The 13,577-nt window shown below is 30.2% G+C and overlaps 3 protein-coding genes across 7 annotated transcripts; 2 read left to right on the forward strand and 1 right to left on the reverse strand.

The window, feature by feature from the left end:
- Window positions 1-647: 647 nt before the first annotated feature.
- LOC117157372 (acyl-coenzyme A oxidase 1-like) lies at window positions 648-7,896 on the reverse strand. 3 transcript variants are annotated; one of them, XM_033335389.2, is made up of 12 exons: window positions 7,740-7,896; window positions 7,097-7,250; window positions 4,065-4,224; window positions 3,615-3,783; window positions 3,399-3,522; window positions 3,198-3,317; window positions 2,900-3,015; window positions 2,577-2,746; window positions 2,264-2,426; window positions 1,852-2,195; window positions 1,527-1,782; window positions 648-1,407 (listed from the first exon to the last, which is right to left on the reverse strand). In XM_033335389.2, the coding sequence occupies exons 2-12, from the start codon at window positions 7,224-7,226 to the stop codon at window positions 1,147-1,149; spliced, it is 2,013 nt and encodes a 670-aa protein (XP_033191280.1). In that variant the 5' UTR covers window positions 7,227-7,250; window positions 7,740-7,896; the 3' UTR covers window positions 648-1,146. The 3 variants fall into 3 exon arrangements, with proteins under 3 accessions (XP_033191280.1, XP_076481076.1, XP_076481074.1); XM_076624961.1 differs by lacking the exon at window positions 7,740-7,896 and adding an exon at window positions 7,352-7,603; XM_076624959.1 differs by lacking the exon at window positions 7,740-7,896 and having other exon boundaries at window positions 7,097-7,345.
- A 743-nt stretch (window positions 7,897-8,639) lies between these two features.
- RpL19 (ribosomal protein L19) lies at window positions 8,640-9,891 on the forward strand. The gene is made up of 4 exons (XM_033335393.2): window positions 8,640-8,721; window positions 9,069-9,175; window positions 9,254-9,417; window positions 9,520-9,891. The coding sequence occupies exons 1-4, from the start codon at window positions 8,717-8,719 to the stop codon at window positions 9,844-9,846; spliced, it is 603 nt and encodes a 200-aa protein (XP_033191284.1). The 5' UTR covers window positions 8,640-8,716; the 3' UTR covers window positions 9,847-9,891.
- A 485-nt stretch (window positions 9,892-10,376) lies between these two features.
- On the forward strand, window positions 10,377-13,419 carry eIF2Bdelta (eukaryotic translation initiation factor 2B subunit delta). 3 transcript variants are annotated; one of them, XM_076624962.1, is made up of 7 exons: window positions 10,377-10,524; window positions 10,974-11,037; window positions 11,170-12,119; window positions 12,201-12,328; window positions 12,408-12,585; window positions 12,665-12,845; window positions 12,966-13,419. In XM_076624962.1, exons 2-7 carry the CDS (start codon window positions 11,013-11,015, stop codon window positions 13,172-13,174), a joined length of 1,671 nt encoding a protein of 556 aa, XP_076481077.1. In that variant the 5' UTR covers window positions 10,377-10,524; window positions 10,974-11,012; the 3' UTR covers window positions 13,175-13,419. The 3 variants fall into 3 exon arrangements, with proteins under 3 accessions (XP_076481077.1, XP_033191345.2, XP_033191346.2); XM_033335454.2 differs by having other exon boundaries at window positions 10,389-10,524; window positions 10,974-11,096; XM_033335455.2 differs by having other exon boundaries at window positions 10,389-10,524; window positions 10,974-11,033.
- Window positions 13,420-13,577: the final 158 nt, after the last annotated feature.

The raw sequence follows: 13,577 nt of genomic DNA on the forward strand, positions 1-13,577 counted from the left end.
AAAATATAAGTGATCTATATGGAAGCAGTGAAGAAGATTCTAGTGATAACAACGTGAGTGTCAATAAGAAAGCGTGTGAGGCGTTTAATTATAGAAAAACATAGCGATATAAAATGACGATTAGAAGATGACGATAGAGAAAAGGAAAAGGAATTAAATGATTGTTTACAGCAAAGGTATGTATAGCTACTTTACAAGTTTACTTTAGTAGATGCTACTTTTCCATGTACCGAGAGGTTTGTGTTATGAGAGACATCTTGACTCCGATTTTGTCCAGCTAATTCGTGCAGGCAAAGAATTTTAATAATAGACACACGTTGCTTCTAAATCGATTCCTATTTCAAAATATTACGTACTTGATACTCGTTGGATGTAACATACGAAGCGAATATATATCATAATTCAAGACCTTGGTACCGCAGTGGTACCAATGAATCTCACAAATTGCATTATATTCCTGTACAAATAGTATTAATTCCATTACGATAGGAAATTAACAATAATTGTAGTATGTTAGTACAAGAAACAATACTACATGTATGTCACCACTTCTATTCCGTAAATAAATACTGTTCCATATCAAAGCCTTTCAATTCTAAAATGTAATTTTCTTTGATGCGTTATAGGTTCAACAATAAAAATATACATTTTTCTAGTTCAAGATATTATTTTATTAATTATAAAAACTGTATAGAAAATACCATTTCCCATTACATATTTAAGACGTCTCATCTCAGAATGATCGCATATTTCCAGAAAGCTTTTTATAAATATAAAATCTCTATCAAACACTCATTCACAATTATTACAGCGATGCTTCTTTGTATAAATTGCACATTTACAATGACAGCGAATAGAAATGATACAAAAATACGTTCGATCCTTCCTTTCTTGTTCAATATAAACTCTCAGTAAAATGGACAAGTGAGCACGCATATCTCTCTTCGGTATCGCTCATATGATATATTGCAGTTGTTACATCTTATAAATCAATACCCAACAAACCATTCAATCGATTATTTAATAACAAATGCAAAATACGTCTTACCATAACAACTAAATGCAACATATCCCAAACAATCCAATCGCCACAAAACAAATACGAGATAATAATTATGATTAAATATTTCCTTTAAAAAGATTACACTATAAATTACTCTTAAGAAATGGTTTTAAGTATTTTTCAAAAGATATGTTCACAGCTTCACGGTTCAGAGGACTCTTCATGGCTTCTTGAAACAAACGTTCGTAAACGTTACCATCATAAGCACCCAAAGCCGAGCAAAGAATATGGTCATCGAAATCGAAACCGTCAACGATACCTACAGCATTTCGACGGATTGTCGTCAGCAAATATTCCAAGCGTGAATGAAGTGTCTCCACATGCTCTTTCTGCATAGAAGAAAACTAAAAAAGAGAAAGAGATGAATCATTCTTGAATTTAAATTATCCTACTGTATATAGTAATAAATTTTTTCTTCTCTCGCAGTTCTCTGTGATTAGTTTCGAAAAAAATCAATACTTACCCGAAGAAAATTACCAACGTTTCTCAAAGCCCAATATACGATATACAGTTCGCAGAGTTGAAACATTACTTGACGAAATTCTTCAGACTTCGAGTTTAACTGTTTAACAGCTTTTGCAAATGTCTTTACAATAAAAACTCGAGCGTGGGCTTCCGCACACTGAGCTAGTTCGATGCCCGTTTGGTTCCACGCCTCCTCCGTCGGAACTCCGTCACGTATTCTGCGATCCAAATGTTCTGCTGCTGAACGAACAAATCTACGGAATGGTAAGAATAATAAGAATACCTATGCAATTACTTAGCAATATTTAATGTATGCATTATACCCTGCGGCTACCGCGTCATAGGCATCAATCAGACATTCCAAATCGTTACTCCAACGACGATGTTTTACTCCTTTTGCTGCTTCGTTAAGATACTCTACAGAATCTGGCAATGGTTCACCATTCATAGCTTGTTTCCATGATTTTACGAGGTACCTAGCTGTTTGCAAAAGTAGGACTGTGTTTTCTCCTTCGTAAGTACAGACTGCAGTGGCCAATCCGTAAAGTCCTGGCAGATTGCTGGCAGTCATGTATCCATGTCCACCACAAGATAACCGAAGTTGCTCTATTCCAGCTGCTGTATCTGCAGATACAACTGCTTTTAGGCAACATGACAAAGAATGTAACTGCAAAAGAAATTAATAGATCTAGAAATATGAAGAAAAATATATTACTATAAAGGGTATAAACCAACCTCCGGTAGTTTTTCATAATCTGCCTGGTGCAATTGACTTTGTACCGTATTATACATATCCCAAACCCAACTGGCAGTAACTTTTATTGCGAAACATGTGGCAATATGAGGGAAGATTTTGTATTGTTGCGTTACGTAATCGAGAATCTGTACCTCTGGTTGTCTAAAAGGAAAGAATAAAACAAATACTAATTTGGTATCAGCAGGAGAGATTTAATTTTAATTAAAAGAAACATTTCCAATGGAGGCATTTTTTTAATAAAGGGACATAGGGCAGTCGATGTTACTGGAAATTGTTTTTAACATAACATACTCCGGATTTATTTGACCTTGACGTCTTACTACGCTGTATCGAACCGCAATAGTAACAGCTTTCATTAAATAGTGTAGGAGGTCCTGCAGCAACATTACTCGAACGAACACCATCGTACCGTACGTTAACTTATCATTCATAGATTTTATGTATGTTCCATCCTCTAGTACCTACAACAAGAAATGTAACTTTACAATTTGTTCTAATCATTATTACAATGTCTGAACAGTTCTGTTCATACAGATTACGAACATAATTTTCCTTTCAAGTTCACAACCACCACATGATATTGCACTTCTTACAGCACTTTTATGAAAATTTACCTTGGAATTCTTCATCAACATATTCTCTCGTGGTATCCTAAAGTCGTGAAATCCGAGAAACCCATTGTTAACGCCGTTCATCCCCAATTTTGTACCAATTTCTCCAATTATAATGCCTAAGAATTACATACAGATTAAATTTACTGTTTGCTATATCTATTGTCCAGCAAATTATAAACAAGGAAGTTGTTTAATTTCATAATTGTTGTTTGATAATGTGAACAGTTTGTTCTCTTTTCTACACATTGCAATATAATATATAATTAATTACAAACGATTACGACATTTATTTGTATACCCTTTAAAGGTTCGTGTGTCTCCACATCTCTTAATTGTACAATAAATGGATGAATTCCCCTACATTCTCCCTGGGTGTATAATTGCGCAACGACTATTGCATGGTTTGCAGTGTGACCCACTGAAAATTTTAATTGTAAATAAATCATACTGTTTTGGTGAACAACATTATTATTATGTTAAACAATTACAATATACTTACGTCCGCCTGGCCACCATTTGTAGGACGTCAAAGTTGGACTATTCAAAACGAACTCTTTCGTTTCCGGATCGTACGTTGCAGTAGTTTCCAAACCCCTGAGAAACGTTCCATGGCCTAGTTCGGTCTATGGCAGAAGTGCAAGATTAAATTTACTTGAGAAACTTTTAGAATCTGTGACCATCTTGTTTAAAAAGAATGTTCTCCCTTACGTATTACCTGTGCATATGTTCCTATAACATCGCCAGCCCAAGCTCTGTTTATCCAATATGCTTGCTGTTCAGAATTTGCTTGTCCCAGAATAGAGGGTAGAAACATAGCATAATGCAGGACCAATGGATTTCCACCTTCGAACAGTGCAGACCCAAGTCTTGCTCCAAAGATATGTCTGCAAAGGTACTACATTGAGGATGTTTTCTGTTTTTGCTATTGTATAACCAAGGAAGTCCTATTATCCTTTAACACTGGAAGAAAATATCTAAATGATATAGAAAGAAGCTAATTTAATCTTTAGTATAGTTATCCCCTTATTCCATAACATTGAGAAATATGACATTGCATATTTCGTTTTATCTAAAAATGTAGGAATATTCCTTTTGTCACATAAGAAATGTTGGAACTTGCTTGGTTATGTAACGGTTTCCTTGAGATGAACTTTAAAATGCTTACAAGAGAAGATCAATATCTTCTTTTCCTGAACATTGCAATTCTCTAACTTTGTGAAGAACATTGCAGGCAATTTGTAAAGAATCTTCATATATTTCTTTATGACTCTTATATTTCATTGCTACATTTTCTTTTAATGCCAGATCATCCAAAAAATATTGTTCTGAAAATAAAAATTGTCATATATAAGCACATATAAAATAATGAAAAAGAAAATAGAAAAATGGAAACACTAGTAGAATAAAATACAACAATTAAATATGTGTGCAATTTTTATTAGGGAACGTTATAAATGTATAAAATTTTTAACATTTACTATTAACAGTTATATAACTATATAACTAACAGTTACTATTATTCATTAACTGTTGCAGAATTAAATACAAGGAATATAATAGATATGTATTCACGTTTAACATACATATGAAATGTAATGTAGTACATACTGCATAATGATTATGTTGTAAGTTGCAAATGCATACCAACTTGTATTGTATTATATTGTAACTTCGTTTAATGTTTAATATGTATGGATACATTCCAATGTAGATGAAGATAAACCCAATGTTTAAAGTCAATGTTTATGTCTTAGCAAATTTAGTAGTATTCTTAGTAGAAATATATGGACTATGTAAATTATTTTACAACAGAACTGATTTCTACTTTTATTGTGTAATAAATATATTTAAACAAATGTTATTGTGTCAGTGATACAGTAACAAAGTAAGAAAATATTAAACGTAATGGGATACAATGAAAAGAATAATGTCAATCAATTTATAGATAATTAATAAATAATACATAGCAATAATTTACTGCTTAATTATTTATTCATTTAATAATTTATTGTTCATTAGTCGCTTACAATAATTTTGGTTTATAATAATTCAATTTCACATATAAATGAAACATATCACAAGTACATACATAAATAATTATGATAAAAATATTTTTAGATTATAACGTGCGGATTGATATGAAATTCAACTATACCGTTCACCACACGGTTGTTAGAATTTACATCATATACTAGAGTTCCAAATAAAATAAAATATTTGAGAACTGGTTTTTCACAACATTATCCAATAATTTTAAAAAAATCAGAATCGCGAAAAAAATAGCGGCGTTTTTTTATAACTTTCATATTTTAATCTGTAATGAAAATGTAAACAATACGTTTTGTAAATTTGTGTCAGTTATATCCATGCTGAAAACTTCATTGGAATCGGTTGATGCAGGAACAAATGACAGACATTGATACGTGAAAAAAGATAGATAGATATACATATAGATGTATTGCAGTTACACACCCGAAGTCGCGGAAAAATACGATTTGCATGACTTTTAACCGTTCGTAGATCATAGCAACGATTACCAATTTCAATGAAATTTTCAGCATATATATTCATGTATAAATGACATAAATCTACAAAATTTATTTTTTAAATTTTTATTATAGACTCAGATAAAAGAGTTGTAAAAAGCGACGTTTACTGTTTCCATAATTTTCATAATAATAATAATGTAACCATAATTTCATCAAAAATTTTTTACACATCATCTAATAAACAAATCCTTGTAACTCAGAAAAACTCAAGCCACGATCGGTCCTATTTTTAAAAAGTCATTGCGTTTTAAAGAATGTACCAATAGTATTCGATACTGTAATTCTTTGATAAAATAAATTTTTTTCTTACATTCTCTGAGAAGCACATATCTTAAGAATAATTTCTCTAAATTTTATGAAAAAATCTATAAAATTATTTCTTTTACGTTCGGTGTTGCGTACGCGCAACACTGTACTTTTCAAAATTACTAATTAACTAAACATGCTATCATATTAAAAAAAACCTACCAAATAAAGTGTAATTATATTACTGATACACTTAATAAAAACTAATTTTTCTCAAAGCCGAAAAAGACATTTGGATTCGATTATTTAATATTTTTTCATCATTATTATTGTGGCACAATTTTAATCTGTAATTTAGAAATTCGTACTGAAAACATTGTATATGTATTATTACAATACCATTAAATTATGAGAAGCATTATGAGATATTATGAGAAGCATTAAAGCACATAATATAAAGATCGTTTGTATGAAGAATTTTCATTATGAATTAGATGCAGTTGATTCTGATGATTAGTAGTGACTGAATTGTGTGAATTAGCAATGATTAATAGATCTGAATCCTATTTAACAGTAAAAAATGTAAATAATACATCTGTTTAACATGAATCAACTTGATAGATCAGTTATATTAAAAAACAGAATAGATCACTTATTATCCCTAGAACATCACCTAGGGATTTTTCTATTAAGAATTCTCATCTATTCATTCTATCAACGAAACTTCAGTTTTCTCACAAAAACCAATGCAGATTTTATATACTATCTGATATTACATAAATTTGATAAAGATATCAATAAATTTATTAGTGATAATATAAGAAAATTTTATCACTGATTATAGTTACAATTTACGTTCCATAACGAAATAATAGCGAACAAATTCAAGATATTCCCAGAAATTTAATATTTTCACAATTTCTACATAATATATATGTATTTAATTACTTTTGATCTTCGAACATGTATAAAAACTTTTTTGTATAATTTATAAGTACAATAAAAAATCTTTGAGCGGAAATGATACATTTAGTACATATGTACAAATTGTCAAAATATTTATAGAATGTGCTACTTTATCGCGACGTATAGGTGGTTATAGATTATAGGAATCGATTTATATCTCTAATCTGAAATGAACTTTGAAATGACTTAATCACCAACTTCGTTAACTAATAACATTCTTTCCATTTATTTTCAGTATTAAAACTCTATATTTTTACAAATAAAATAGTAATATATAATTATATTTCGATCTCGTTAAAAGCAAATATTGATTTTGCTAAAATAGGAAATATTAATTATGCTAGTTCTTAATAATTGCGAAAAAGAAAGAAATCACTTTGTCATGTTTAATAATTGGTGTTAAACTAAGAAGATAAATAATTTAAACTGCGTATACCTTGATCACGGCGTCGTTTCGTCTTTTCTGGACTGCCATCGAAAAGATATGTAACTTCCACAGGGTCAAACGTACATCTACTTCGTTCATATTGTAGATCCTTGTTCATGTTCATTTTCTGCTGCTTCATGTTATAGAGATTACTTTATACCGTCTACAAATGTAAAAGTGAATGCCAGGTCGATCAACGCACTTATCTATCTTAATATTATCTGCTACTCAAATGTACGATTTTATATATAAATATAGTTATACGTCACAGTGATGAACTGAATGTCATTAATGGTAGTTATTCCCGTTAAAATTTCCACTACAATTGTATATTATATGTGTATGTAACAGCTTGGAATCTTTATATATAACTGATTCACCGTCTTTCTCTATAATACGGGCTACGACATATATATGTTCATATGATGCAGAAAAATCGTAAATTGTAAAATAAATAATCAGTTACAGTACCGTCTGGCATTTTAAGACTAACCGTCCCTATGTAATAGCTTGTATTACTTTAAGATTTACTTGCTTGTAATAATTACTTGTAATAACTTCTAACTAACAGTCTCTTATTTACAACTAGAAAAGCTTCATATCATTATTTTGAGAAATTATATATAAAATATTTTATACGTATACACAGTACCTTGATTTTGTATTACACATTTTTTTGTACGGTCCTGGCCAAAGTACTAAGTCCTTATGTACCCTCATGTCTATCCGTTCCCACCAATTTCTCCATCTTATAAATGAAGCATGATTAATATTCGAACTTACTACTGCACTTGCGCTGTACTTGCAATCTTATCGATACGAAAACGGTACCTACATTCGACATAACAACATAAAAAGGATATAACCTATTCTATATCACATCTTTGCTTATTGACCAACCCTCTTTTTGGCGGGAAATTATAATTTCGAATATGTCTCGATCATATATCAGGTCATATGTCAGGACCCCTTTACACAATTGAACTAATATTATTACTGAAACTTTTTCAAGTAAGAAATTACAAGTTATCAGACTGAAAAAGAGGAGACAAAAATATAACAACAAGGCTTTATATTCAATATATTCCAACGTGTTTTAGAAGTAAGTTAGATTGGAAACATATTTCATTGAATATTTACATCATAATGCCTTAACTTAATTTGTCGCATTTTATTGTTATTATTTAATAATCTGAGCGATATGTTTTACATATTATATAAATGTAGACATTCCTCTATAAAATAGTGTTTGGATTTTTACATTTCATGTATTCATTTCGAAATTATCGTCATTTGAAGTTAGAATTCCAATTCACCTTTCGGGGCCCCATCAACTTCAGCTTTGATACACATTACAAATTACAGATCAGCTTATTATCTCAGTTACCATAAAATAAAAGAAATACATGCATATATTAAAAAATATTTTTCACTATGAAAAAAAAATGATAAATGATGCTTTTTTAATTTAGACTATTTTCATAATCACCGATACAATAGTACTGAATTTGTAAAATTATTCAAAATAATATTGTCCTTCTCTATTACTTCCGCTTAATGTCGATACGTAGGAAATGTTGATTCCGCCATCTTGCAATTCTTTGCTGAAAGGAACTTGTACACTTCGTTATGAGGTACGGGCCGTCCAGAAATTTATAACTACATTTTAACAATATTCACTCAAATTTAATTCATATTATTTACAACATCAATAGAAAGATCTGTATTAACTAGTATTTAGTTGAAATTATTATATTTTACACATTTTCTATTGAATAGTTTGTTGACGACTGACCACATGGTTTCATGATTGAGATTTGTGTATTTTAGGTGTATAATTTCATGTCTAGAAAATTACAATTAAATTGTAGTAATTGTTGTGTATATAAATCATATCAGAATGACGTTTTAAAGCGATAAAAACTGTATTTGATATTAATAATTAGTTATCACAACATAACCTCACTTTTTGATGTTACAGTTCGTTAAAACTACAGAAGAGGCTTGCAGCCTCTGTTATGCGATGTGGTAAAAAGAAGGTCTGGTTAGATCCCAATGAAATTAACGAAATTGCAAACACAAATTCTCGTACGTTCTTCTGTGAAAATTAAATTCTGACTTCAATCGATGTATATAAGTTTTTATTTACTTATTTTTCTTCTTAAGGGCAAAGCATTAGAAAGCTGATTAAGGACGGTCTTATTATTAAGAAACCTGTTGCTGTTCATTCAAGAGCTCGAGTTCGCAAAAATACAGAAGCTAGACGTAAAGGGCGTCATTGTGGTTTTGGTAAAAGGAAAGGTACAGCAAATGCTCGTACACCTCAAAAGGTAAATATAAATTTTCATAATTATCCTTTAGAAAATCATTTCTTCGTTACATACATAAATTATAATAGTGTACTAAAAATAAATTATATTATTTCTTTCCAGGATCTTTGGATCCAAAGAATGAGAGTTCTTCGTAGACTCCTGAAGAAATATCGTGAAACAAAAAAGATTGATAGACATCTCTATCATTCCCTGTACATGAAGGCTAAGGGTAACGTGTTCAAGAATAAGAGAGTTTTAATGGAATTCATCCATAAAAAGAAGGCTGAGAAAGCGAGAGCAGAGATGCTTTCGGATCAAGCAGAGGCGCGTCGTACTAAAGTTAGGGAAGCACGTAAACGCAGAGCAGAACGTATTGCTACAAAGAAACAAGAATTACTGCAGTCATACCAGCGTGAAGATGAAGCCGCAGCAGCGCAAAAAAAGTGATCTAACAATTTTACAGATTGTTGTATAAATAAAATCTAAAAAACATTTACTTCTTTTAATCTGATTGCTGGTTACCATTTTTATTCTTTGTAAAGATATGAGATACATATATAATTTGCATATATAATACATGCATAAAGATAAATTCATATAACATTACATTTTACTCAATAATAGTGGAACGGTTTTTTAAGTAATTATTAATATTACCATTATTGTTTATTTTAATTATTCCAATTGTTCATCATAATAACCTGAAGTGGGATATTAGTCGTGTTTTGAATATTTAATTTTTGTTTGACATGCTTTTAATTTTATATTTTAATGAAATTTTTTACATTAAGAATCACATTTCCTTCAAATAAATGTTTATTTACTGCTAATATATTTATAAATGAAACTATCAATTATATATGTAGTTCAAATTTATATATCGAAATCTGAATATTTATTTAATATTTCTATAAATTTAATTCCCGTAAAAATTATAGCATAAAGTAAGGATTTGTTTTTAAAGCTAATATATAATTGTGCCTGCAGATGGAAGCACTATTATTTCCTAAAGCCATAGGATATAGCGAAAGTATCGAGTATATAACCAAAATTTGACTAAAAGTTAAGAAACACCATTCTTTCAACGACGCACGCTTTTAAGAAATATATATTACAATATAAAAGGTATTTATGTCAATATTCGAATATTCAAATGAAGAATTATTTTATTCTGATGTCCATTAAAAATAAAGCACTCACAATAGGTTAGGAACATGAAATTAAGGCGTACGAAATAATAAAATCTTGAAATAAAAAAGATAATAAAATATCGTTTGCCAAAGTAAATAACATTTTTACAAAATTGTATGTATGCTGCACCCGTATGAAGCAATTTATATATTCTAATAAATAGGCTTATTCAATAATAAATATTATTTCGTAATACATTTTAAGTAATGTAAATTGTATAACGAATCGTCATGTCTATATTTAAAAAGTAATATAAGAGATATATTTAATATTTTGTATTACATGAACGATAATTATTTTAATAAATGAATAAATATTTCCAAAGAAAAATGATATTTTAATCAATAGTTTATGATTTTTTAAAGTTGAATTATTGTTTACAGCTGTATTCTCCTCATGTCTTACTGAGAACTGATACACTGATGATGGAGCAAGAGGAACATGTCCGTAAATATTTATATGTTTCAACTTAGTACAAGAATTTCTAATTCCTTTCTTTTCGTATTGTACGATTATTTTCCTATGTAATTGAGAAGATTATTAATTCAAATTCATGAAATTGATGAAATTTGTTTGCAGAGGATACTGAATTTGAAAGATCAGCAGTTACATCAATCAAAATGACCAACAAAAAAGGAACTGTTCCAGAAAAATCAAGAGAGGAAATAAAAGCAGAACGCGAAGCAAAGAAAGCTGCTAAAGCTAATGCTAAGGCAAAGGCTAAATCGACTAAAACGTCAAACAAAGACCCTTCCGATAATAATAAACCTATCCCTTCCAATAGTACTAAGATTAAAAAAAGCAATGGTATACCAGAAACTGTAACTAACAAAAATATTGAATCTCCTAATGAAGTACTAGTACCGGTACCAGAACCAGTACCAGTACCAGTAATCAGTAAGACCCCAAATACATGTGAAAAAAATGAGAAAATAGTACCAGAAAGCGGTAGTGAAGGGAAGAGCAAAGCGGTATTACGAGCTGAAAGAAGAGCAAAGCAAGAAGCACAAAGAGCAGCCAAACAACAAATTTTATCAGAAAAAAGTAAAATTAGAAGTAGGGAAGAAAATAATAATAATAATAGTAATAAACCTGTAACACACACTACCAGTGTGACAGATATAGTGAAAAAAGTATCAACACAAAAAAAAATCATTCAAAAAATTAACACTCATGAAATAAATCTGTTCAAACATTTATATCACGAAAGAGAACAGGCCATTGCTGATGTATCCTTTGTCAATTCGAATATACACCCGGCAATAATTAGATTAGGTACGCAATATGCAAGCAAAGTAATTGTAGGCAGCAACGCAAGATGCGTTGCTCTTTTAGCTGCTGTTAAGCAACTTATTCAGGACTTTGAAAGACCACCACAGGCTGACTTTATCCGAGGTTTCGAAGCAAATTTGCAAGAATCTGTAGCCTACTTGCATCATTGTAGGCCATTGGCTGTTTCAATGCAGAATGCATTAAGGCACTTAAAATGGCAAATGGCACAGTTTCCCTCTTCATTGTCTGATGAGGATGTGAGTAATTTTATACACATTTTCGTTTGATATATGTTTGATGATATTTTTGAAATGAAATAAAAATGTCGTATGTTTTAGGCAAAAAATAAATTAAGTAATGCAATAGATACTTATATACGGGAGCAAATAGAACTTGCTGATAAGGCAATATCGATAACTATACAAACTAAAATATCCAATGGAGATGTTATCTTAACTTATGGCTAGTGAGTTCTTATTTTGAAGACATCTTAGAAAGCCTCTGTATATTTTCAACATTTGCAATAAAATTTATATTGTTTACAGTTCATCTCTGATACATAAAATATTGTTAGACGCGCACACTGCGGGTAAAGAATTTCGTGTTATTGTCGTGGATGGAAGACCATGGTTAGAAGGGAAAGAACAACTTAGGCGTTTAGCGAAACATGAAATTGAATGCTCTTACATTTTAATTAATGCTTTAAGTTACGTGATGCCTGAAGTAAGCAGAACTGAAAGATGATTTTTATATTACTTAAATACTTTTTAAGATTATTGACAATAATAAGACTACTGAATAGGTGAGCAAAGTGTTTCTTGGTGCTCATGCGATATTAGCGAATGGTGCGGTAATGTCGAGAGTTGGTACCGCTCAGGTTGCCTTAATGGCCAGAGCGTTTAATATTCCAGTGTTAGTCGCTTGCGAAACTCATAAGTCTTGCGAACGCGTACAGACAGATTCTATTGTCTATAATGAATTAGGTAAGCAGAAGACTTTATGCGTGTTTTTATATCACCAATTTATTTATTCATAATTATTCTATATTAATATAATGTATGTATATATTTTTATTTTTTTCTCTATTGGTGATTCATTCATAGGAAATGCAGATGAGCTAGTACAAGATTATGGAAATGGTGCGCAAAAATCATTATTAACGAACTGGAGAACAAGAAAGTCGTTGAATCTTTTAAATATTATGTACGATGTTACACCAGCTAATTTAGTGACAGCTGTTGTTACAGAATTAGCTATTCTACCATGCACTAGTGTTCCTGTGATTTTACGTATTAAGCCATCGGAGATATAAATTTTACTATGCCTCGATTATTTCACATAGCGTTCAAATATCAATATAAAACGTGTAATTACCGCGTCCTCTATACCCGTGTATATAAATTTGTTTTTAGTCGAATTTTCAAAATTGTAACACTTCAAGAACAGGGAAATATACACTGCGACCTGCTTTTTTACTCATGCCTTTAAAGTAATTATTTTACATACTATTATTGTATATTATGTTGTATACCTTAAAATAAATTTCTGAAACCTTAATTGTATAATTATATTTTGTTAGTATATTTCTGTGCTATTAGAATAGAGCATTGTAAGAGATAACTGAAAGATACAATATAACATACTACTAAATTTATTGAAAGAAAAAGGCATCTCCACATTAAAAAATTGTAATTTTGTGATATCTCTATATTTGT

The sequence above is a fragment of the Bombus vancouverensis genome, chromosome 15 (assembly GCF_051014615.1).
Source record: "Bombus vancouverensis nearcticus chromosome 15, iyBomVanc1_principal, whole genome shotgun sequence".
Taxonomy (NCBI): domain Eukaryota; kingdom Metazoa; phylum Arthropoda; class Insecta; order Hymenoptera; family Apidae; genus Bombus; species Bombus vancouverensis.

Bases quoted from the DNA above. Each gene is read 5' to 3' on its own strand.
- RpL19 (XM_033335393.2), top strand. The intron at 9,176-9,253 runs GTACGTTCTTCT...TTTCTTCTTAAG, and splicing joins AATTGCAAACACAAATTCTC to GGCAAAGCATTAGAAAGCTG. The intron at 9,418-9,519 runs GTAAATATAAAT...ATTTCTTTCCAG, and splicing joins ATGCTCGTACACCTCAAAAG to GATCTTTGGATCCAAAGAAT.
- eIF2Bdelta (XM_076624962.1), top strand. From the start codon at position 11,013: ATGATGGAGCAAGAGGAACATGTCC. The intron at 11,038-11,169 runs GTAAATATTTAT...ATTTGTTTGCAG, and splicing joins GGAGCAAGAGGAACATGTCC to AGGATACTGAATTTGAAAGA. The intron at 12,120-12,200 runs GTGAGTAATTTT...CGTATGTTTTAG, and splicing joins CTTCATTGTCTGATGAGGAT to GCAAAAAATAAATTAAGTAA.
- LOC117157372 (XM_033335389.2), bottom strand. From the start codon at position 7,226: ATGAAGCAGCAGAAAATGAACATGAACAAGGATCTACAATATGAACGA. The intron at 2,427-2,576 runs GTATGTTATGTT...CTTTCCTTTTAG, and splicing joins CAAGGTCAAATAAATCCGGA to ACAACCAGAGGTACAGATTC. The intron at 1,408-1,526 runs GTAAGTATTGAT...TCTCTTTTTTAG, and splicing joins ACGTTGGTAATTTTCTTCGG to TTTTCTTCTATGCAGAAAGA.